The sequence below is a fragment of the Trichogramma pretiosum genome, unplaced genomic scaffold (genome assembly GCF_000599845.2).
Source record: "Trichogramma pretiosum strain Unisexual culture from Peru unplaced genomic scaffold, Tpre_2.0 scaffold1, whole genome shotgun sequence".
Lineage (NCBI taxonomy): Eukaryota > Metazoa > Arthropoda > Insecta > Hymenoptera > Trichogrammatidae > Trichogramma > Trichogramma pretiosum.
Genome location: NW_019641703.1, coordinates 763,590 through 789,870, shown reverse-complemented (window position 1 = coordinate 789,870; position 26,281 = coordinate 763,590). Strand labels below are relative to the sequence as shown.

The following is a 26,281-nucleotide window of genomic DNA, read 5'->3' as shown; positions in this document are numbered from 1 at the left end:
AGAGAAAGAGAGCGAACGAAAAAAAGAACGAATGAGATAGTGATAATAAAAAATCACACATGACGCGAAATAATTCAAACAAATGCTTATACGCGAGCCGAGCTAAAAGGATATATTTTCCGTACCAGCTTTGAACAGAGAGAGAGAGAGAGAGAGAGGGAGGGTTTATCCTCGACCGGTCATTCATATTGCGCAGCGAGGCAGCGAAAAAATGACACCAAAGGCTCGAGCTATTTATACCGGTTACAGAGGACAGTCATCGCAGATATTTTATATGAGATTTGTCGGCTCCATTATCCGGCGTATAATGCGCAGCCATGGCTATGGTCCTTCGCTTTTGGCTTGTATGATTCTTCGTTTAAACGATAGCCACACGAAGTTGATGGCGCTATTTCGCTACGTCTTCGTAGTTCATCATTTTCTCGTTAGCCCGCTGCTATCTTTGAAATTCGTGCATAGTCTCGTGCTCGAGGCTAAGCAAAAGTTTACTCTCTCAAAACTTGCATCGACAATGGCAAAATGAATGTATCTCTACTGCGCACGGAAAATGCACGAGGTATACAGTTAGCAGCACAGGACGCTGCGAGAGAGCCACAGACATAGAGAGAGAGAGAGAGAGAGAGAGAGAGAGAGAGAGAGAGAGAAAGAGGAGAGCAAGCCAGAAAGCCATCAAGTCATTCCCAAGGGTGTGATCAGTAGTAACTAAACTTGTAAATCTCTCTCTCTCTTGCGCCGAGACCAGCCGTAAGCTTCCCCAACTGACCAGAAAGCATCCGTCTGTCTTACGCGAGTCGAGGCGTACGTGTATACATGCTATACAGAGTGTTGTGCGTTGCGACCAGCTCGTCCAAGTTATTAAGCTGTAAAATTGCCCGTAACATTTTTCTCTATCTCTTTTTTTTCCTCTTTTATATATTTGTTGCGTGCGGATTTATTAATCTACCATCGTCTTGACGAGTTCACGCGCGTAATATACATTTACCTCGATAAAGCTCGCACAAGCTGGATAAATAAGCACCTCGTTGCCGAGGCGGACAGTGGCAGCAGTCAATCAAGCGTAACATCCTAATTTCTCTCTCACTCACTCTCCGTATTGGCATAAGAGACGGTGCAGACAGAGAGGGAAGCACAGCTAGAGATAGAGTCGTGTCGGGTCCGATCGATGATTTTTCAATCACCGTAACTTCCTAAAGAAACACTTCTTCTCTCTTCACTCATCTTGAGAAATAGCATTTTTGCGCGCAATCTCCGGTCTACTCGAACGCTCGTATCTTCTCTGCGGTGGATGCGCGCTCGAGTCCGCCCTTGCCCTTAATACTTCCATCAACGTCTTTCCACGACGCGCGGTGCGTGGGTTTACGCGCGACAAATCGTCCGCTGGTACACCATTTGGCGCCTCGTACCGTAGTGTATTTATATATATCGTATATACGCAATATAAGTGTTTGCCTGGATTAGAGGCAAAAGAGCTGCCGCTGCTGCCTACGCCGAGTCGTGGAATCGTCGCATAATGGGGAAATTTGCGTAAACGGCAAAGAGCCATTAGGCGCGCGGCTGTATATATATAAGCGCTTGTGCGACAGTGTGACGCTCGCACACACAGACACTGGCAGAAGGGCTATATTATAAGGGTTCTATGTGTGTGTGTGTGTGTGTGGTAGTTCCTGCTCACGGCGCAGTATGCTGGGCCGTAACTCGCGTTAATGCCAACCTGAGCGTGTCCCACGTTACTGTGCTGTGCTGCTGCTGCTCGACGGCGATTATAACACTGCCAATTAGTCAAGCCGGCTTACAGCTATAGCTATTGCGCGGCAGCTACTGCACGACGACGACGACTACGACGCTTCGCTTCGTTTAGCACAGCCGATACGATGTAGCCAGAATATCTATATATACACGCGCATACAGACGTTAGTCTCTCGCTAGTCGGTCCCCGCGTGTGTGCTGCAAGCTCTAAACTTTGCCTCGTCTGCGCTAAACCAGATATCCACTTATTGATGTACGGCTCGATCACCGTCGATGCGAGTTTAGTTAATCTACGTGCGCCAAAGTCTTGTTTCTTTATTACACGGGGATACTGAAATGCATGTGAAAATAAACGTTCGCGAAACATGACTGCGTTGTATTGGAAAAAGTGTCCTGCTGCGAAGCGCGTGAGTGTGATGTAGAATTTTTAGTCGAGTAGCTGCTCTCTCTCTCTCCCCCACTCTGTATTATTAAAAACACTCAAAAGTGCATTATCCGTTTGCTTTGCAATGCAAAAAAAGGGACTTATGCCGAGGCTCCGAGAGTAAAATTATAATACAAATGGATCCTGTAGACATATATATAATACGTCGACGAAACGACGTAGATAAGTTTTAAAAGCTCGACAAACTTTCGTAATTATTCAGCGATTCTTTGCTCTGTGTATTTGTGTGTGTGATGCATAAAGCAGTGCTTGACACACACCCGCACACGCAGCAGTCAAAAGTAATTTCGAGATGTCGTGGCAACATGTGTTCGTAACCAGCGGTACAGAAAGCACAGGCAGGCAAACACACAGCACAAGCAAGCAAGGATAAAAAAAGGAAGAAATCCTCGGGAATTAATGCCGTTCTATTAATTATGTTTACGACTCTAAATAGTCACGAAAGCGGCAATTTATGCAACTCGTATAAATACCATCTGTCAGTGGGTGAGCGCGAGCGGCTCTTAGACGTAGTTATAGGCCGCAGCTATACGTATACGCGTATACGGGTACAAAACACGCGCTTACTATGTTGCGTGCGTGCGCCTGACTATACTTACGACTCTACCACTGCTCGCGACATCTCGGTTAGACATCAATTGTTGTTTTTTTTTTGGTTTTTGTTCGAAAATACTGTGGGCGAACGTGAGCCGCAAAGAAAAAAGAACGATTAAATTAACTTGGCGTATTTTCTCTGATTGTTTGATTAATCGGGCTAGTCTGCTCGTCGCGCGCGTTGCGTTGTGTGTTGCGTAACTCGAGACGAAAATAGAAACAATGGAAATGTGTACAGCTCGAAACTGGCCGAACGATAAGAAAAGCCCACCACCGCGCGCACAGCCGTGCAAGCTCTCACGCTGTCAAGAAGAAAGACGAAAAAAAATCTATTTTCCCGGCAACGCATGCGTGTGTGTCTGTCTCTCTCTCTCTCGCTCTCCCCTTGAGCCATATTTACGTCGATTTCACATTTTTACCCTTATCTAACTATATACGCGAACTCTTTTCTCCGGCGGGCATTTTTAATTCGGCCGGAAGGAGCAAAAAGAAAAACAGCGGCAGCAGCAGCAGTTGAAGGGATGAGTCGGAGAGAGCTGCCTCGGACCCTACGGGCTTATTTTCTCTTTTATTTTACCTCGCCGCAACCGGTTAAGAGTTCCTTTTTTTGTTCAGGTAAACGTTTTCTTTTTGTTGTGCACGCGCAGCTTTACGTTGAAGTGTACACCACCGGACTCTCGTTGCAGCGTATAAATATTTTACCTCGAATTCAGTCAAAAAATTTTTATTCCTTGCGAACTTTTTGCTCGACAAGAGATTAACGGTGAAAAATCGGCGCGCTGTCGAGTCGGTGAAATTCACGAAAAAAATCGAAAATAACGTGAACCACCTACCTCGCGTCCGACCGAAGAATTCTCGGCTGTACAGTTGCAGCACAGGTCCTAATCGTTCGATTCATCAATCGCTTATATAGATCGCACCGATCCCGCGTAAAATCAAGTATAAATCGAGGCGGGCGAAGGCGCGATCATAGTCTCTATTTATTGCCTCTGTAGTAAATCAAAACAACGACTCGACTCTGGAGGCGGGACACTGAGCGCGCGTGCACCGATACATCGCGCGGATTTAGCCTCTCGTTATGTGCTTGCTCGTGCAAAACGACTCTTCGACGCTGCTGGTCTCGGCGAGATATTGCAAAGTTTACATACACCACCGACCCCGCGCACGCACGCACAAACAGCAGCAGCAGCAGCGAGTGATGTCCGTAGTAGTGTAGGCTCGCATGTGCAACGCTTTATTAATCCCCCTCTCGCGCAATAAATCAGCAAGCGCACCGTTTCTGCAAGAGTGTGTCCAGCGGCGGCGAGTGTGCTCCGCAGCGCGCGAGATGAATTTTCGCAGGCACGTACGTACGCACTTATACAGCGGAGCGTAGTATTACGCTGTTGGGACTTTATATGCAGCCGCGTTCTGTGTAATATACAGTGGCGCGCGCTCGAGGTCGATATAGAAGTAAATAGATCGCGCGCGCCCACGTGATATAATACGCATGTATCGTCCGCGCGCGACCATTCAAAGAGAAAAGAGCAAGAAGTTTTCGCCCATTTAAATGCCTACTCTCGATATCGTTCGCCCTCCCGTCGAGCTGGGCACAAATTCGAATGAGATATAAATTTGCGGTTGATCGTGCGGGAGGGTGTTTGGAGCGCATCGATTGCGCGTAGTAGTGTTGCTGGTGGTAGTGGTGGTGGTGGCATTCGTTATCCGGTATCGTCGGTGACCCATTCGATTCGATTGGCTCCGACCTCCTCTTGCCGCCACCGCCACCAACGTTGCCGACTGTGAATCTATGCGAAACCGATGGAATACCAATACGTTATTTGCTAACACGTTTATCGCCGGCTTAATCTCTGTGCCTCGCTTATACATATCCCGGCACTGCGCCGGATACAGACCGTTAGATCGCTGCCCGACTATATACGATTTCGGACGCGTCGAGCGCTTCGCGCAGCAGTTGCAGCGCGCACTCCGACTGCAAATTCTCCCCGAAAATGCATCGAAAATGAAGTTTTTCGAATGCAGCTGCATTGTTCGCCCTTTTAACTGTCGCGCGGCGCGCAGTTCCGGCCCCCGTGCGTTGGTGATAATTTTACCGAGCTTTATTTTCGAGTAATATATCCTGACGCGGTATCGTTAATGCGCTTTGTTATCGACTTTACTTTGATTTATTTCCATTATCGCTAAAGATTCTTTCAGCTGACAAATAAAATATTTATCAATCCTTTTGACTACTTTTGAATATAACTAAATTTCGCCGCACAGGTGTACTCTCGATTCCACATCCATTACGAAAGCTTGAGATTTAGGATCTTTCTATACTTGGCTCAATGCAGCATGATGTCGAATACATCAAATCTTGAGTTGACCCAAACCTCGACCCGACCCAATGGATCGGATGAAAATGTTGGCTAGCCCGATTTTTCGGGTACTTGCATACTCTAAATATTAATTGAACAAATATGTTCCATCAAGTATTCAAGAAAAGTACTAACGACACGTTATACATGGATTCGGAGCCGTGTTCAATTCGGTAAAGATTAGAAAGTATTAGAACGGCACATTAAAGACGACGCCTATGCCTATAGCCATATGCTACTTTCATTGTTGCCGCTTATATTATGAGGTCCATACTGCGTTGCATTCATACTTTCCATTCGTTACTGAACATATCTCGTGCTTCATCTACCTGCTACTTGTAGCTTCGGCCACAAGTTTCTCATATAAATCGTAGTGTTTGTATAGCCAGTACACGGTACGACTCCGCGCCGTGAACAACGAAAAAAAATCGTAAAAACTGCAGAAAGTCATTTTCGTGAAAAAAATAACTTAAATTTTAACCGAATATGTTTTTGTGTATGTGCGTGCGTAGAAAAAAGTCCACGTCTGACGATGAGTCTGATAGAAATTTCGATATTGATAAATGTAAAGAAATCAATGAAATCAACGAAGGCGTTAAAAGCGTCGATAGTAACGAAGGCAATTATAATTCCACTAGCAACTTTCAGGCGCGCTTCGCGCGCGTACATTTTTTAGTCAGTTTCGAAAAAGTTGCTATTTTGACCGTAGATGTCACTTTAAGATGTCACTTTATTACGTTTCGACTCGAGTCAAAAGTCAATTGACCAATCAGAGGCCGAATAGATTGGCTTCACTTTCAGGTCCATCATTATTTTAAGTGAGGAAAGAAGTTTATCGTCTTACTAACGAAGAAAAATTGAAGAGATTGAAGAGTATGCATAAAAAAATTAACTGGAAGGTAAAAGAAGAGCTACAAAAATTTCTTTGCCAGCTTGACCCTTTAATCAGCGATTGGAATGACCAATTTCCTGATCTCCAAGATATTTTTCGAAAAAAACAAATTGAGTGTCTTCTCATGGAATCCGTACATCGTGAGAGTGGACTTCTATTCATTAAGTTCGTCGCTCGCACCGGTTATAAAGACGAACCCACAGTTGACAAAAAAGGCAAGATAGTTTTGTGTCGCTTCACACCAGTGCATCATGCTGCTATATACCGGAGATCCATGGTCGAAGAGCTCTTCGAAATTTATGACAGATGCGATGTAAATTACACTGACGAGTCCGGACTTACACACTTTCATTTGGCCTGTAGGTTTGGCATTGATCACGTGGTCGAGAAATTTCTCGAGCTTGGACAGGATCCGAATCACCGTTGGAAAAAAACAGGCGATTCGCCACTACACTTGGCTTGGTACACAAGACAGAAGAAGACGGCTGAATTTTTACTTAGAAACGGTGCGATCCAAATATGACTAATTATAATGGTGCCGATCTGCCTTATTTCATTTTCCCAACACAAAGTTATTTTGTCGAGGGATTGAAAAAATTTGTACCACGGGTATTGGCTGATCCTCATTTTAAATTGAACTTCGTATCTGGCCTCCTAGCCGTCACCGAATGTCTTAAGAAAAGAGGATACGAACTGGAACGAAGCGACGCTCTGACGATCATGAAATTGATTGCTAAACATGGGTTATTTGCCAAGTCGACGGATCACGGAAAATCGATGTATGATGAAAATTTCAATAGCAAGACGGAAGCCATAATGATTATTCCAGATCTATCGCTCTACGAATTGATCCGGTTACGACCCAAAGAGGCAGAAAAACGGCTTACGTATAAGGACTACTTCGAGTTCTGGAATTCGATAGAATGGTGGAAACTCTTCAAAAAGTATGAGTATGTTAATATTGAAGACTATAAAAGATTGTCTGAACAATTGTCGAGAAGATTTTTCCGGGAATGGGCAATGGATCCTTTCGTGGAGCTGATACACAATCAGCTGCCAATTGAATGCTGTGAACCAATCATCGATCAGTTAATGAACCAAGATTTATATTATATATTTGTTTGGCGGCTGAAGGCCAAAGCTCGTGATATCGATACGCGTTTTTTCATGTCCGATACTGTTTAATGCTGCATAGTTTACATGTCAATCAAATAAATAGATTTTAAAAAAAGGGAACAGTTTTGATTTTTTTTTATTAATAAGCACATGATCATTTGAAACGAGAAATCTTAAATTGTATACTCATATCGATGGCATTTTTTTTCAAGAAACCCGATCGACTTTTCAGATACTTTCTGTAAAATTCAAAAGAAAATTACCGCTCAAAACTGAGCTGTTCATAAGAAGAGAGGGTGTCGCTCGTATAGTTTTTGCCACATTTGCCTGCAGATTCATAGAGCGCGACGCGCGTTTCTCGATGCGCGTCATGAAAATTGACGGTGTGCGGCTTTAGACGCAGAGAGAGAGAGAGAGAGAGATAGAGACATACAGGATATACTTTGGCACGATTGCACGAACGTGAATGCAAGTGCGCGTGCGGAGTGAAAGAGCGGAGCGCGCGGACGAGACGGAGATGTGCAGGGTATGCGTGTGCGCGTATTATGCAATATACATATATCGTTACCAGAAGCGCCACGCTTATATCGACAGCGTCAATAGCAGTGGTAGAGCAGCGGTACGCACATATACACGCAGGCATCGATTATATGCTCAATTAATTCGCGACTGTGTGCACTCGACCCTCTACTTCCAATCTATGAAGCACATGCGTATACTGGCACGGGTTGTTCAACTCTTTCTCTCTCTCTCTCTCTCTCCCTCTCACTGCCAGCCATATATACGTATATCGTAAGCGATGCAGCATAGCGCAGCTGACGAGCGAGCTAGGGAGATAGGGAGAGCGACAGGTCGATCGATGATTTTAGCTCTCTGCGCGCGTACGTTTCGATCTCTCTAACCCTCCGTTATGTCGCTCTTTTAAATCTAATTTCCATCGCTTTATTCTTTAGTGCACTCTTGACAATCGTTCATCTCTGTGATTATCACCCATTTTTCTCCAGATTTTCTCTCTGCGCGCTCTATCGCGCACTTTTTTTACATACGTTGCGCTCGCGCGAGAGCTGTTTATTAGCTTTTAATCGGAGCACGCCAGGTTTGCCCGCGTACTTTTGTATTTCTCGAAATCGACGCGGCAGATCAAAGGGTACTCGATATAATTCATCGACGTAACGAATCATGAAATCCGGGCCGATATATGTACTGCAGCATATACATCGACATTTCCGAGAACCGCAAAGCTCGATGTTTCTGTACGGTCAAAACTTTGATCCATAAACGAGCTGATTTGTCGAATCAAAGCATCGAATCGTGACCCGAAACTGCGCCTGTGTCATACACGTATTAATACATTTGTAACTTGCCTTACGCGTATAAGTATCCGCGTATGTATAGATGTGCGAGTGCACATGCATGTGCGTGTCTGAAGGGTCAGCTCTGGATTTGAAGGGTTACCCTACAGTCCGAACGTTTGAAGAAAGAGAGAGAGAGGGATGAAGATAAGGGTTACAGGAGAGAGCGAGAGAGAGCGAGAAGTGGGCAGGCGAGCAATTAGCGAGCCGTCACCTGCACAGAACAGCTCTAGCTGACGACGAGAGCCCAATTTCATATCGCACGCGTCATACACGTGTGTGAGTATGCGCGTGTGAGTCTTGCTCAGCTGACGCATACGTCTATGTATTCTAATTATACCAGCTCTCTCTCTCTCTCTCTCTCTCTCTCTTTCGGCAAGTAAACCTATACAATAATTATATGATTCCATTTGTATTGAAACTGCAGGCACTTCTCGTTGTGGTGGGAGAAAATGACGAATTTCCCCTTCGTTATCTTGATATTTTTTTCGTTGGCCGGGCAAATGTGACATAATAGTTTGTGCCATAGTGCACGCGTCTACGCACATATGCATACGCATACGCGCGTCGAGTACCTTTATAGCCTGAAACTGACAGATTTGCCGAATAGTTTGACTAAATCCTATTGTTTCGAGATCGAGTTGACATATCTTTGACTGCTAAAAATAGCTCGATATTATTATTATTACGTTGCATTGATTTCCCTACATAACATCAGAGCCATATAAACGAGGGACGATGATTTTAATTTCGAAAGTATTTGCAGCGGGGTAAGGGTTATCGTGTATATAGGTGCAGCCAAATAGTCGAATTTCTCCTTGCTCTGCACCCTCCGTATAATATGCTTTATATACTGTGCCCATATAATATCCACATGTGAATGAGAGACGCGCAACGTATTCGATCTGCTCCCGAATCTATCTATGGCTATGTGCACAAACTAATTAGCCATTGGCTCTTTTTCATGTCAACCGAAGGGAGATGCGCTTAAACTGGCGTTATATATATTAGCAGTCCAGAGTCCTGACCATTTTACGACTTGGCCAGTATGTGCTTCTATTGCAAGACATAATTGCTAAAAAATTGTAATAACGCCTTGTTAACGTAATTTAAATTCGTATTATTTATGCATTTAATATAACAGAATGTTCGATACAGCTGATTTCCTGAAGATAGGCATTTATTTTTTGAGTAAAGTTCTCGTCTACTCAGTGGACGTCTTGAAGCTTTTTTTGAGGTTACAGTGAAATTTTTTTTTGTTTACAATCATTTGATAAATCCTAACCTGTTCACCTATCTTGCATGGCAATTTGATTTGTTGTTGTGCGTAGTGCAATAAATTAAAGTATTGTTTTAAGTATCTATTTCGTAAAGTTTTAATAATTAACTTTTTACCATGAGTCATTTAAATAAACGTTTGAAAACGAGCAACGAGCCATTTTACTGTAACAAATCGTCGACGAATATTTTATCCTTGAACGATGATTGTTTGATACACATTTTCACATTCTTACCTATCTGTGACAAAATCAGAATTCAGAGAGGTATGAGCTAGTTTTTATTTACGTCATTGACAAGAAAGGTTATTTGAAATTTATCGTTTTAGTATGCAAACGCTGGGAAGTTGTAAGTAGCCTGTCGTGGAGCAAAATGAAAACTTTAGATTTAAAAGAAATTAATTGGGGATCTGGTTTACTTGGTGGATTGGTAATAACGATTCCAATTTTAAAAAAAGTGCTTCGGCTATGTGGCAGATTCCTTCTTAATTTTTTATTTTCATGCGCAAGGTAAGGAAAAAATCGATATCATTGATTATTTCAATTTTATTTGGACGTAAAAATTGTTCTGATCGAAACTACGAATTGCAGCAGAGAGAATTATGCGTCGTCGGCTTCTGTACGATTCATGGGCAGCAAAGCTCTGTTTACCATAGTGAAAAGGTATTGTCCACAATTGACGTCCATCGATATAACCGGATTGGTGTCGACTCGAGAGGGCATAGAATTTCTCGCGAAAAATTACAAAAACGTCACGAATCTGGCCATCGGTTACTGCCGAGAAAATTGCGAGGCGGCCTTCTCGCTGCTGTTCGAGAACGCCCAACAATTGAAGTCGCTGAGAATGAAAAACGTGCAGATCTCCGGCTCGTGTTTCCTCAACTTGCCCACGAACATCGTGGAGGAATTGAATCTGGAAAATCTCTACGTCACGTCGCCCGTTGACTTTTGTCAGGCGTTCGAAAAGCTCGAGTCTCTGAGAACAGTCATTCTCAGGCGCGACGTCATACTTCCAAAGTATCTCAATCAGATACTGGTATCGATGACGCAAAAATCCCAACTCAAGAGTCTGATATTCGACAATTACATGATGCTCGCCAATCCGAATTACTCGTTCGTCGGCAACTTGAGCTCGATCGAGACGCTCGAGTTTCGCGCGCCCAACATGCTGAACGATCACTTCTTGAAGCTCGTCGCCTGCCACTGCAAAAATTTGAAACGGGCCGTTTTTGCAGGTAAGCGCCTGCTCTAATCATTCATTTCTTCGAGCTAGAAACATTCCTATCTTATCCTGCAGTTTTCCATCCTCAGATTCTTCCGAGGTGAGCGACTTGGGCTTCGGTAAAATCACGAGCTTGCCGAAACTCGAGTATCTGGAAGTGCGAGGAATGAGAAACATCACGGACTCGACGTTTCACAACATGCAAAGCGTTCAGAGCTTCAAGTGCGTGTCCTGCTGCGAACTGAAAAGTGCCGGTATCGCGAGGCTCATCGAGTCGTCGAGGAGCCTGGGCTTCCTGGAAATTCGAAACTGTAGAATGATAAACGGCCATGAGCTCATCAGCAGCGCTGTATCGGCATTAAAGACGCGTAACAACGATCACATTTTGACCATTTGTTTAGAAAAGAAGATAAGCGAGCCGAGGGCTTACAGAGTCGCGGATAACTTGCTCGTCATCGAAGAAGTAATGAGAGAATATTTGTCCAGCGATTTCGACGTTTTCGCTCTCACTTGAGACACGCATGAGCAAATAATCTAAAAAAATTAATCGTCGCTCAGACTCACAGAAAATCAATCCGAATAAAGAGAATGTTAACGATAAAACATAATCCTGAACAAACAAAAAAAAAGCGTCGACTCTTGTAACAAGCTTCTCTTCCATTCTGTACAACGGGGCGCACGCGAACAAAAAAGGCTCGATCGTTCAGCTGCTTCAATTCCTCTTCCGTTCGATTTTTCAATCGATTTACCTCGCATACGCACACGTTCACGTGGGTATGATTGATGTCTTCTCTCTGCCGAGTAGAGAAATATGTATATCGAAAGGGTGCAGAGCAGTAGCAGCGGCAGCAGCAGCAGCAGCAGAGGCAGTGGTCAGTTGGGATAAATTTAATTAACGCAAATGCCCTCGTGATCGCTCATATACGAGCGCGAACCATTACGCCGGGCATATACTCACCCTCACGGCTAATGGTGAATCTACTGCTGCCACTGCTGCTGCTGCTGCTGCTGCCGCTGTATAGCCACCCTCTCGAGTTTACGAGTGCACGCGGGCGCGTCTCGCTCGGGTTATTAAACACTCTCTGCCCGCTGCCGCCTGCCGACCAGGGCACTTTTTTAAACGCTCTCCGGCATTGTATAAGCTCGAAGCTGCGATTGTTTTTTTACATTTCTACTTCTTTTTTGCACATGGAACAAAAAACAAAAAGAGAAGAAAGGAAGAAAACGAGTCTCTGCTGCCTCTAACGCCGACGAGATAATTTTTTATTTCGTTGCGCGAATGCGTATGTAGACTAGAAAATGATTAAATAAAATGTTTTTAACAGCTAGTTCTCAACGATCCAGTCGTTATGTATTATATTCACCTTTCCTCGCGCGTTGCTGAAAGAAGGTAGGAAGGGGAGAAAAAGTTTCCGCAAATTACTGGTGTGTGTATAAGAGAATACAATAATAAGATCGCCGACAAAGTCCGCGGAAAAGTCAAGAGTGAAAGAGAGGAAAGGAGGGAAAAAGGAGTAAGAGAAAAAGCAACCACGGAGCGTTGCGGTCTGCGGAAAATAGCTAACTTGAAAAGCAAGAAAGTCCGATTGCGCGCTTGGCAGAAAAAGAAAAGGGATCGCTTTTTAACGTCTTTCGATCTCTGTCGCGCCGCAGAAAAAGAGTAACTTTGCCCTCGCTCACTCATTCTCTCTCTCTCTCTCTCTCTCTCTCTCTCTGTTTTTTCCGTTGAGTGAGTCGTCGCCCGAAGCGAAGTCGTCCGCGCGTTGTCGCGTAAAATCTCGAGTATATCGCGAAAAATATATCTATATAGCGCGGTAGATCGTGTGCCGTGCTTGGACGATCACGTAATTGACTTTGGGGCGGCCCAGGCAGCAGAAGCAGCAGCAACTGCGACACAATTTCTGCGTTATATAATCTTTTAAAACACAATTAGGAAGCCCCGAGTAAGAGCTAAGAGAACTTTCCAGCCGTTGCAGGTAGAGTAGAGCTGGCAGCAGCGACTCTTCGTTTCGCAAGCGCACGCAAGCATATCAGACGATATATAACTGCGGAGCTTCGAATAAGAAACTATATTAAATCACGACGTTTCTCTGGGCAGAAAGAAAGAGAGAAAGAGAGATATTATATCGTATCGGCAACAAAGAAGAGCCGTGCGTATACAACAACCTTGTCGTCGTCCTGGTCTAGCGTGTAATCGCTTGTAAAAATTTAATATAGCAGAGACTGGCTGGCATCAAAGGGATTGCTCTAGGAAGTATAATACGATAGAGAGGGACGACTTCGATAGTGCAAACATGTGTGTCGTCGTCGTCGTCGTGCGATGACTATACGCACCCGCGTCTTTTTCGTATCGACGGTTTTCTTTATTAAAAACACTCGAAATTTCTTTTCCCGTCACACGATTATACTTTTTGGAAATGTGTGTGCGTATGCATAAATATCGAGAAAAAGGTCATACTCTAGAAGCTTTTGACCATTGTATTGAAGTTTTGGAAATAATACGTACGAGTTCTCATTTTTTTTTTACATTTCGCGATGTCTTGTCGCGCAGTAATTTAATATCAAGAAAATTTAGAAAACTTGTGGATCTGTGTGTGTACGTTCTTCTTCTCTGAGCTCGCTGAATTTTATGAAAAATACGTACGCGCATCCTTCTGCACAACACCTGACAAAGGGACGCGTTTGTGTCCCGTCTGTCATGCACCGGACCTTCAATCTTGAAATTCTTCTACGAGTAAAGGACGCACTTCATTGAACAGAGTCTGGAATTTGCGTATGACTATAATATTTTGTTTTGCTCGTGGAACGCGCGAGCTGGACCAAAGTATATTTCTTCTTCCTTCGTGCCTTTTCTCATGCGCATTCCCAACTTTTCCTGTTACTATTAAATGACGGTTATTGTTACTTTGTATTTTTGTAAAAATGACCGAATAAACACTCGGAAGAACATTTTACGTTATATTTTTTTTCTTTCGCGTGATTGTGTATATACGCCAGGCAGACACAACGGTAATGGAGATCCTAGAGCGGCGCAGCCGAGAGCAGCTGTTAAGTGTGCGTGTATTATTATACGTATACACCACAGCCGCGCGCCAGATAAGGTACGGGCATAAACGTTGGCCTCCGATAAGAGCAGTTTGCACCCCCCGACCGCCGTCGTCATTGTGGACAGTTAGCCTGCTCGAATGAGAAATTTCTCAGTCCCTCTCTCTCTCTCTTCCTTCTTCGCGCGTTTCGCTTCTATATATATGTGTATACCATTATATAGCGACCGAAGCAGGCAGCGCACGCATAGACGCGCGGCGCGGCATAAAGGAACCATCAACGCCAAGTGATTTCCGCCTTTATCGGACTCGGTCTCGTTATACGGCCCGATGTTTTGTGTGTTCGTGTGTGCGCGCCCAACGACGACGTCGCCGTCGCCGAGGGATAGTTCAAAGTTTGAACGAGCTTCTTGCTCGAAGTCGTATACAGTTTCCATGTTGTTGAAAAATTGTAGCAAAGTAGGCAAAAAATGTGAATTACAGGGCCAAGTATAATACGTGCGTTATAAACTCGTGTAAGTTAGAGCCATCGACTGGCCATAATATCGAGTACTCATTGTAGGCAGTCAAAATTTTCCGAGCTCGTAAATTAAGTGGCGCCCGCGCACAGAACCAATCTATAGAAATGAAGGGAGAGAGAGAGAGAGAGAGAGAGAGAGAGAGAGAGAGAGTGGAACGAACGAGGGGAGTGAGCGAGCGAGCTATATACTACTACTATACGTGCAAGCAAAGAAGAAGCAACGACGACGTAGCGCGCCGGGGTGGCCGTTTAGCGTCAGATAGCGGAAACGTACGAGGCGAACGAGAGACATTATAGCACTACTACTACTGCTGCTGTTCTGTACCTCGAGAGAGTATGGAAGCTAGATAGAGAAGAGAGAGAAGAGAGCGAGTGCACGTTATCTTCGAGGGTCGAGCGCGTTCGATATATAGGCCGCTGCTACTGGCCCTGTATGCGTATGCGCGAGCAATTTTTCTCTTCGTGGCTCTTTTGTGCGTGCGTAAAAACCGCATCGATATCGCCGCAGCTGCACCACCAACGACCGCACTCGTGTACACTACGATTACAAACGAGCTTGCCATCGTCGTGCACTTGTACATAAATACGGACAATCTTTCGTTTCGGGTTTCTCTCGGTGTTGTACATTACACGTCGCTGACTTTCATAGGCTTTACATCTTGACCTACTGATTAATCGATTTCGAGTGAGCTTTTATCCGCTAATTCTTCGTCCTTTTTTTCTTCTTACTTATATACTCTTCCCGTGACAAAATAAGAAATAAACTCCTAGTGCTTGCATGCGCACAGGACTCGAGGCATCTTTGGTGGCTTTGTCTGTACATAACCGTGCTCCTCGACGACGGCGGCGTGCTTGTGCAACAGAGGGCTACAGGGAGCCAAACCCGGCTAATGCCTGCGGGCTTAGGTGCTTGCGGTAAATCTAATAACGTCGTAATGTTGTTAACTCCCTGAGCAGCAACAGCAGCGTCAGTAGCGCTGATGCGAGTATATAATGTGTACACCCGCGCGCGCATATAGACGACGCGCTGGCTGCTGCAAGCTCGTCGCGCGTATATAAATTTATACTCTCGCGAAACATATTTTCGCGAATTCACCGCAGTACGCACGCACACGAATCTCTTTTGTCTCGCTTCCGTTTGACAAACGGCTAATTCTTTTTCATTGGCGCGCACTCGCTTCTAATGCTATTTATGTATTACGCTGCGTCTGTCTTTGCGCGTGTGTTATCCTTTCTTCCTCCACTTTTTTTCTTTGGTTTTAATGCGTCTGTTTAGTGCTGTTGCTCTCTTGATGGCGATTATTATGCGAATTTGCGGGTTTCCCCCGTACCTTTGCCGTACATGCTCGCGGCGCACGGATTATTTTTCTTCGAAATTCTCTCGAGGCCACGCGCGAGCTTTTGTTCGGATAAAAGAGCTTTCGGTGATTATTTTGCAGAGCTAATGGCAACACAAATGATTTTTAAAGATACAAACGTTCAGGCACACGAGAGAGCTTTCATTATTTTTTCTTTTACTCCGCATTGTCAGCACGGTACACACGCACATCTTTGTACGGTCTATAATGTACTTTATTGTTTCGAAAACGTAGAAACTCTTTGTCGACGGCTGCGAACGTATATTCGCGACGCGCATCGAGTGCTGCTTGCGGTGAAAGTTGCCGCTGCCTCTGTGTGTGCAGTCTATACACGCCGTACCAGTACCTACCTATATATACTCTCGAGCTTCGCGACGTTGGCTAATAACGTATTCAATAATTTCACCCGCTCACGAGTGTAAACTTCTCGGTCTTATGCACGTGTGCGCGCCGGCTTGGAGTAACTTCTTATCGTTCTCCCGTGTGTGCAGCAGCAACCAGTCGCAGCCGCAACAACGACTATATCGCGCGCTCGGCTTCGGCGACACCTTCCCGCGCGCGCACATGTATGTGTACTTAACGCCGACTCTACTATATACATAACACAAACTCACGCTAGAACAAATTTTAACCCTGACTTTCTGCGCTAATTCGAGCTCGATGTTGGGACGAAAGTTATGTTGAACTTTTCGCGCCGCTCGACGAGCAGCAGCAACGAGGCCTCGGGCTTCGAGCCACGCCAGCTGATAGCTTGACGTGCCTATGTACGCGTATGTATATATGACACGTTACGTACACGCACTCGCGAGCATACATTACGACGTTGTCGAGCTAACATGATTATATACACGATGCGTGGAGTTGATAAATTTCCGATATACATAATACACGCTAAGCTCCAAAATTTGCGCGGATAAACCAAACGTTGAATAATGTATTTCAGGGTGGCTTTTTTTTATTTTTACCGTCGATAATTGTTCTATATTATTGATGGGTGGCGCTGCTGGTGGCGCGCGCGCGCTCGTGCATTTGCATGTTTGACGGAATGATTAGTAATATTTTACAAAATTTCATGAATAATCTATCTCTCTTGTGTGTACTATGATACGATTACAGGTGTACGGCTGGACTGTGCACGTTTTGTGTTTTGCGCATTAAACAAATCAAAAATCTTCATATATATTATAGCCGGAGCAGAATATATATACCGGCGGTTTTTACCTCCTTCTACCGCGGCACGTAAATGAAATAATTAACATTAAAGCTCGGGCGCGCGCGCATGAGCTAAAATTTTAGGATTCCAGGCTCGTTCGATCGGATCCATATATATACAAATGAATTAATTATACTGATTTCTATGAGCGTTCGAAATATCTCTCTCGCTCTCTCTTTGACACGTTTATAAATATTTGCCCACGCGTCAGAGAGAGAGAGAGAGAGAGCTCAAGTACATCTATAATGCATAGCGACGCAGCGCCTATATATTATATAATTAAATGTAATCGAATCATTATGGCATGTACGCCCGCGTAGCATAGCAGGAGGAGTTTATAATTATTATGAGAACTGTGTTGTAGATCGGAGAGCAGCAGCAGCATCCCGCACAGAGTCTAGTTGTTGTATGCATATAAACGTTGCGCAGAGCCGAGTGACTGTGCGTCGACAAACAAACGAATAAATATCGCCCGACTGAACTGCCGCTGCTGATACCATTGCGCCGCTTGCTTCTCTGTGTATTTGTATCAATGCTGCGAACGATAGCTAATTTTCCGACGAAATAAAACGTCGATGAATCATCATTAAAACGAGGGGATAAGTAAGCAGCAGCAACAGTAGCAGCAATGCCCAACTAGCTATCCGTAGCAGCATCGATGATTAGCGGCTCAAAAAGCGAAAAATCAAAAGCGCATGAAAATCGCGAATGATTATAAATTGTTTATATCCTTGTTTACTTGTAGAGCGAACAGCACCGGAATATATCCCCGTGCGCTATTGGCAATAATTTAGTAGTTTACGCGTGTGCACGTCGCATCGATAAACACACGCACGCACGCCTGTACACATAGGTGCGTCACGTAAGGAGAGCAGCAGCATTGCGACAGTCATGCAGTCGAGAGAGAGCTATCCCATAAATTATTCAATCGAGCAAATACGTAAGCGCGCAGCTTCAAACGCGACTCTCTCTCCTCGTGTACATATCGTACAAACGCATGATGCCATCGATTTCTTTCGTTCTTTTCTCGCGTTTCTTTTCTTTCTCGATACGTGTGTGCAGCATGTGCTGTGCACGGCAGCGGGGACAAACATTTAAATAGCATCATCTATTCTGGCCCCGATCGCATTAAGCGCCTGGCGGTTTATACCGCACACATACACCCAAACACGGCCGTGCGTAGCAAGTGTATATTCACACGTGCACCCGGGAACGTACAAATAACACGTTTCTCTGTCTCTATTTCTCTCTCTCTCTCTCTCTCGATCTGCATGGATGTAAAGCACAAACGTACACTCGCACGCTACATATATACGCAAGCTCAAGCACACACGGGGTCGAGCTTTCGGCGATCATCAGTTACCGCGCGCGTGGATTCGAGGGTCCAAACAGGGGAGTGAGTAATTAATAGCAAACTCATATAAATTAGAAACAACTCGCGTACGTGTGGGTGCGTGCGTGTGTGTATGCGTACCTCTCTCAGTGTCGTACCAATGAGTTTACACATGCGTGTAACAGCTTTCCTAGCTCTTTCTCTCTCGCGACTGTACGCGACGGCATAAATAAGTGAAAATATGTAACTCGCTCCCGAGTACAAGAGGAAAAGAGAATGAAAGAGGGAAAATAAATAAACTTGTGTATGCATGCGTTTATTTTTTTGTTCGATCGAGAGTCAGCTATACTACTTTTTTACTTGTATATTTGCGATGCATATTTGTGGGCGTATATAAGTGGAAAGAGTTCCGTGTACGAGAGGGTATGTATCGGCGCGCGTTTGTTTTTCCTGCAAATTAGTTATGAATCGAGTAGCGTACGGAACGCTGCGCCCGATCTAAAGTAATGAATGGGCTCTGGGCTGGATTTTATATAATATATATTTTCATTGGCACAAGTATGTGCATACGAGCGGGCACGTACGTACACGCTCGGTTTGCGTTGATTTTTATTATTATCACGATTACTTATTATTATTATTATCGATACTCTCCCTCGCGTGCGTATAGCTGACTTCATGTAGGCTTCGAAATAATTGCCACGCGCTCGACGCGTGTGGTGGCCTGTGCTTTTCGAGTGCATTTTTTCTCATTTAATTTATAGCTTTGCAGTTTAGCGCGGGGTCGAAAAAAAGATTGACTCTGAACCCGGGTAAATCGTGTGATTAATTTGATGTACCCCCGCACGCGTATAAATGCGTATCTACGTGTGTGTGTGTGTACTTTGTGCAGTGCGGCTGCGGTTGCTGTAATTAAACGATTTTACCGTTCGACGAGATACTTTTCGCGTTAAAACGCGTGAACGCAATTTTATCATTATTCGATATTTACATTTTTGAGAGATACACGGCGCAAACGTTTCAACAATACCCGAAATTCTGACAACTGCGTATAATAACACCCTGCGGGCTTTTTCCTCTCTCTCTCTCTCTCTCTCTCTCTCTCTCTCTTTCTCTCTCTTCTTCTCTTTACTGCATGGCGCGCACGTCTGTATCGGTCGGTCGCAAGCTTAAAGCGATAAAAATCGGGTAATTATACCGCCCATGGCACGGGCCATTACCGACTCGAATCTGCGCTTGAAAAATTAGCGATATATGTCCAACTGGCTCGAGAACTGCCCTGCTGGGGATGCGGAATGTACATCTGTGTTTGTGTGTGTGCATAGCAGCAGCAGCAGCAGTCAGTACGCGACTGGGCGTTTGCGCTGCTCGTACTATACCAGTTGCTACGTGATACGGATGCCCAATGCCGATAATGACGTTAGGAGTCGAGCTCTCGCGCGTTTAATCGTAATTTCACTTGTCTGCTGATAAAATTACGTCCGCCGCCTTGGCGCGCTATATCTGTAATACTCGAGTGAGCTCTGTGCGCGTTTTTACCTTGAACTTGGGGTAAGTTCGTTCAAACGATTGTATTTTCTCAAATGGTAAACAAATTTACAATTAGAGAAAAATTTTTTGCCCGAGTATAGCTTTGCCGCGCACGTTCTCCTGCTCACGTGTCGCACCGAGAATTAAATCGTTTGAAAAACTCGAGCGAATCATATTGTTTGATTCGTTTTGTCGCGAGGACTATTTTGCTCTCTCGCACAATCTCGACACAATACTCGGGAATGCCACGTTCTGCATATACGTGTGTACTGTACGTGGCATTCTCTGGCCAAGAGAATATGACAATGTACGAGGAGGGGTTGAGAATGTGACTGTATGTACGTATACGAAAGGGCTCGGAGCTTTTCCGCGCGTTCCGAAACATTTCTAGAAAATTTATTTTTCTCGTAATCCTATGCATAGAATAACATTCGAAAAAATAACAAAAATTAAAGTCCGTACGCAGAAGGCGAATATGTACAACGAATGTGCGCTGGAGCGTGCCATGCTTAATGGGCATTGTTTGCGTGGAGGGTAAATGGGAATATATGCGTTTAAAATACATCGTATATACGTAATTAAATTGTTCCATCGATGAAGAATTCGCAGGTGATTCGATTAAAAACCCGCATTTTGAGGAAAATAAGTTCCTGTGCTAATGTCTGATCAGTGTTTCAAAATAAAAATACTCGATTTAATTATGCAAGCAATTACGAGTTCAACGTTCGTATTATGAAAAGCAGAAATATTCGTGGATTCACTGACTAGGGAGTAAGAATGCGGATGCAAGTCCATTGGTCGGATCGCTACATCATGTAAGCAAGTACACATATATTCAGAGACAGAGCGGACTCCGAGTGCGTCTAGACAAATGCATGGCACGCGGAAAATCTCGAACGCGAGGGTGAGGGAGCAGGGAGCATTCGTCGGCTGGCGCAGTGTATACACGTACGTGTCTCGGCCGGGGCGAGCATTCGTTATGACGGCCGCTGCGCCCGAAAAGCCGATGCCGCAGGCGGGGAAAGGGGTTACATAAAGCTGCAACGATCTCATCGTCGTTGTCGTCGTTGTCGTTGTCGTTGTCGTTGTCTACTCTAATACGCCGCAGAAGCACCGGAGTAATGTCGCTCTTACTATCTGCCGCGCAAAGGTATGAACTGCCGCTGCAGATTGTGATGCTGGGAATGCCGGATCGCAGAAACGGTCGGCATTGTTGCATATTATAGTCCGCGTGTGTGCATTATGCACTCTCTCTCTCTCTCTCTCTCGTTACGTACGATTCTCGGCAGAATTTCGGCAATGCGATGCTCAAGAGTCATCTCGATTATGACTGTATAGGTTGCTTGCATGTGCACTGCATATTAGGCGCATTAGCCTCGATCTCTCATCGATGCGGGTGAATGGATTAGCTGAAAAGTTGGATGTCGATATCACTTGAATCGTCGAAATCAATTACTGTTCGAGGACGCTAGTTATAAGTCATTGGGAGTTTTTTATTCCCGTGAAAATGGTAGTAGTGCACTCTATGGAAAGTGGCCCCACGCACTATTGTCGGAAGAAGCTAAAGCCAAAACGTGCGTACGTGGGGGGTATGCGGCTCTCGCGAGGGTATGCGTAATGAAGAGGAGATACATGATCGAGCTTTCTCTCTATCTCTCTCTCTCTCTCTCTCTCCGTCTGTTGGAGCTATGTATGTGCCGTACTCGAAAGGCTCTTATATTTGGCCGATCGACCCGAGCAAATATGTAATGCGAGTACATACACTGCAGACGTATAGACGCGAGGCGAATGAAATTAGAATATGCACAAAGCAGTTTGCCTCGTGCCATAGGTACATTGACGCGGGTCTATACGTAGATGGGCTTTAGAATTACCCAAGCACTGCACGGTTCATTATCTTCGAGTTTTGTAATTGTATTTCAGAACGAGAAGAATGAGAGAGAGAGAGAGAGAGAGATTGAAGCGTATTTTCGCGCGGACAACTTCATTGTATACGATGGAATAATTTTATATTCCGTTGGTCTCGAATGCGCTGCTGCACGTACGACTAAAAAAGTATCATCATTTTCCTTAAAAAAAAAAAAAGCTCATCCATTAACAAAAATAATTGAATTCCTCTTGGTGAAGAAGCGCGCTCGGGCTTTAATATGCTGTAGCTGGACTGCCCACACACACATATATTTAGCAAAGTCTAAACGCGCGCGTAATCGTTTGGCTGCCCTTAACTCTCGAGTTCTTTTCACTCTTTGTACATCCAAACACACGAGAGAGAAAGAGGAAGCTCGGTGTGAGCTCGGTGGTAGTAGCAGCAGCCGTCCTCCTTCTCCCGATCTCATGACGCGCTTTATACGTGAACTTTACCGGCGCTGCTATTTATCGCCCTGCTGCCCTACGACTAGTACTACTACTCTTAACGTGTGTGTTGTGCTGCAGCAACTATACGTATGTGTACGAGCGGCTGGATTCCTCCCGCTCGGTCTCGGCGAATTCCTCGCCTTTTTACGTCTTCTTTTTTTCTCTCTCTCTCTCTCCCCGTTGCTCCCAATGTTTGCCCTTTACTTACGCCCACCCTCCTACACAAACATACAAGCACACACAAACACCTACCCACACACTCGTATGGCTCTTTTTGCTCAAGCCCGATCCACGTTTCGCTGATTTATCGTTCGCGTTATCTTTGCGGCTTTTTTCGCGCGCGCCGTTGTGCTCTACCTTTTTCTTTTCACGCTTCTGAGCTCTTTTACTCGCTGGAGTCGCTAAAGCATTGCGCCTATATCCCGTGTACGGAAAGTACACACGTGTCTGCGAGTCTGGATTTTTCTTGTGTGCTCGCGAGATTTTTCATTCTTTTAACTCTCTGATGCTCGAGGGTTCAAGAAAATTAATGGGTTCCGAGTGTAATTAATTTTTCGGACTCTTGAATGATGATCCGGCAAAAAAACTCGCACACTCCAAAAGTTGACGTAAACGTCATGAGCATTGAATTTATTTTCAAAATGATTTTATAATTTTTTTTTCTCAAAGAATGTATAAGCGAAAATATTTTATGATTTGTTTTTGCAACACAGTTTCTTTCAATGCCGTATCAAAAAAAAAATTTTTTTCATCCAACATCATACGTAACTTGACCTTACTAAAATATCATACTACTTAAAAGCTCTCACATTTTAAGCACGTGCATCATGTCGCAGTCATCGCGTGCTGCATACAGTAGTTTCGTCGGCCGTATCTCTGGCAGCTCGACGTGTGCGCGCGAGATCGCGGCTGCATATCGCGTACACGACTAGATTTTCCCAAAAGCTCCGCGCTACTGCTCTCTCGGCACGGTATAAAGCTCCAGCAGAGGCTTTCGGGTGCACACAGGTCGGGCGCGCGTCCATTGGCCGGAGAACGGCGAACCGCGTGAAGGCAAGGCGGAGTTGGCACTCCTCCTCTTGCCCCCTCCCACGCGTGACTCTAGTCGGGAGGGTTGGGCACGTCTTGGGGCACTCTCGGCGTTTCGACGCGCATACAATGTCTGTATGCATGGAGGAGGAAGTGAGGAGGTGCGGTCATCTTGTTTTCCTCCACGGCAACTGCTCGACCAAGGGCGCCACCTCTGTTGAGCCGGTTCGTTCCTCTTGTAAGGCTGCTGCTGCTCGCAGCTATTGTGCAGTCAATTGCTTGTGCATTCCAGAATACACCTTGGCCAAGAGGTGTTTTCCTCCTACGCTTATCGACGCTACGTGCTCTCCGCGGGCGATGTCTTTTGTTCTTTGATAAAAACATTTACCTCGCAAAGAAAGAGATTTTTCTTCGCTCGAGGAGATGCGGGTAAAGAGAAAAATATTCAAGCTCTTTTTTTGAAATTTCTACTAAAGTCTTTCCAAAGCAACAACCCAAGGACCTTTGTTTTTTGTTTTTCAAATATTCTCGTACTTCTTTTCGTCAGATTTTTCAAAAAATGTATTGAACATATTTACTTTTATGCTCTATTCATTTTCTCCTATAGCAATAACTTTAAATTAGTATACAAAAATTTGTGTCTCTGAACGTTTCATCGTTTCGTCATTTATGCATGCGACTATTCTAAAAGCCAGCAAGTTTTTGAATTAGAATAAAAAAATATCGTAAACACGCGCACGCAGATAAAAAAATAATTGATAAAGTAATGTTGACTTGAAAAATTACTTTATCGATGTGTCGATCGGTCGATGTGTACAGACATAAGAACACCCTCATCCTCATACATTGTTTGGTCGATTATGTGTATGTAAATAATAGCCATGTATATAGGTATAAGAAAAATATTTAAAAATTTCTCATAATGACCGCTACGAGTCGCCTTGAATTCTCGCAATGTCAATATTGTTTCATTTCTCTTAAATATTACCACGTCTGATCAGATTTTCAGGATGGGCTCGAAAAGTATAGAATGTATTTTTATTCTCGTCTTTTCGAAGCTCCATCCGATAAAAACCAATTTAAAAATAATCATTAGCTTTTCTTGTAAAATTACCCTTGTTGATGTGATTTTGATTTTACACCAACTACTTGTAAATCGGTCGATATTACAAAGTCAACTGGTTTTTGATAACATGCCGGTACGAGACTAATCGAAAATTTTCTTAAAATTATCAACTGCAACAATTAAAGAAAAAATGCTGCTGTAGTGTCTGTCTTTTCAAAGTACCCATAAATTCATCTCATGCATTTTAGCCAGTACTACTGTAATGAAATTCCTCGTACCGCATACATAACTAATTACTATATCAATGTATAATCGGGGGTGAGGATTCGTCATGCGTTTCTGCCGGGCATCGCGTCAAACTCATAGACTTACACACCGCCGCCGCCTCGGCCGCCGCACACACTATTTGTTGTATAGTTGCAATTTTAATGAAATCTGATAATGTGTGGACGATGCGCGCAATCATGGATGTAATAATGTCCTGCGTTTGTCCTGTATGCGCTAGTCAAACTCGTTATTGCGCGCAGCAAGTTCGGATACCCCCCCACACACACACTGCACCCGATCCTCCAACTGTATACGTGGGCTCTCCTCTTTCCCTGTATGCGATGCCTTTAGAAATGAATGCTATGGAATGGATTTGCTCGCGCGCGTAGGATTCATTTCTCTTTCGACCTCTCTGTCTCTCTCTCTCTCTCTCACTCGTGCTCTCAGCTCCGTGCGCGCTGCAGTGCGGGGGTGTTATTAACCGTGATTTAATTACGCGAAGCAATTACAATGAATATATAATAATATATACGCGTCGATGAGATTGTAGACGCAGTGGCCGTTGTATAATTATTATTTCGTTGCGTATACGGTTGTGCTGATCGTGACGTTTGATGGTAGCCGCGTGCCGGCGCAGTGTTGCTGCGCCCGAAGGAAAAATACCTCACTACTAATATAATGCTTGTAATTGGTGTTGGTAATAACGTACCATGGCGTCTGACTATACGATTGATTTCATGAGGATTTAGCGAGAGTCGTAATATGACATTGATTGCGAGATTAACGTTTCTATTTCTCTAGTTTCTGTGCTGCTATGTAACATCCTCATACCCGATTCTCATCTACCAAAAAAAAAACGAAAAATAAGTTTGGTGGTTTAAACGCATAATTTATTATTTAAATATTTCTTTGCTTATATTTATATTTGGTTAAAAATTCAAGTCCTGGTTATTTCGCATGAAATATGTGAAATGAACAGTTGATAAAAATGTTAGATGTTTTCAGAAATTTTAGAATAATAAAATAAAATTTTCGTGGCATCTTTTCTGTACTTATTCCTTGCTGCAAGGGCATATTAGTTCAACAACTATGAAACGCTAAATAGGATATAAAAATAATTTTTATAAGCTAACAAGTTATGTTTCAGAAAAAAACTATATCATCGAAAATCAAAATCAATTCGTAAAAATTAAAGATTTTCTGAAAAACAATAGCATATAACTCACTATTGTCGCAATTCGGCTAAATAAATGTAATGGTTTGAAAAAAGCTAGACCAGTATTTAACCACTTTAAAAACTATAATAGCACTTTAAGTTTTCACCGCTAGATGGCAAGTATCTTGATCTGTAAATCTGCAAGTGACAAAGTAAAAATAACTGTATAAGTCAAAGTTAATGCCCACGAATGAGCGATCAACAGAAATTTAAAACGAACTTTAGTTGTTAATTATTAAATTAAAATGATTTAAAAAGATTTCAAACTTATTTTGAACTTTTTGAATAAGGGTTTCCGGTTCGCTCGGATCTTGCGCGGATGATAAATCAAGTCAAAATCCAGTTGCGC

At 44.0% G+C, this 26,281-nt stretch overlaps 2 protein-coding genes across 3 annotated transcripts in view; both read left to right on the top strand.

Moving 5' to 3' along the window:
* Positions 1 to 26,281, top strand: part of LOC106657088 — a 138,333-nt gene that overhangs the window by 69,601 nt on the left and 42,451 nt on the right. The gene's annotated exons all lie outside the window — the stretch shown is intronic.
* LOC106652926 (F-box protein SKIP2-like) lies at positions 9,899 to 11,515 on the top strand. Its single transcript, XM_014372109.1, has 4 exons — positions 9,899 to 10,046; positions 10,109 to 10,289; positions 10,371 to 11,014; positions 11,091 to 11,515. Exons 1-4 carry the CDS (start codon positions 9,899 to 9,901, stop codon positions 11,513 to 11,515), a joined length of 1,398 nt encoding a protein of 465 aa, XP_014227595.1.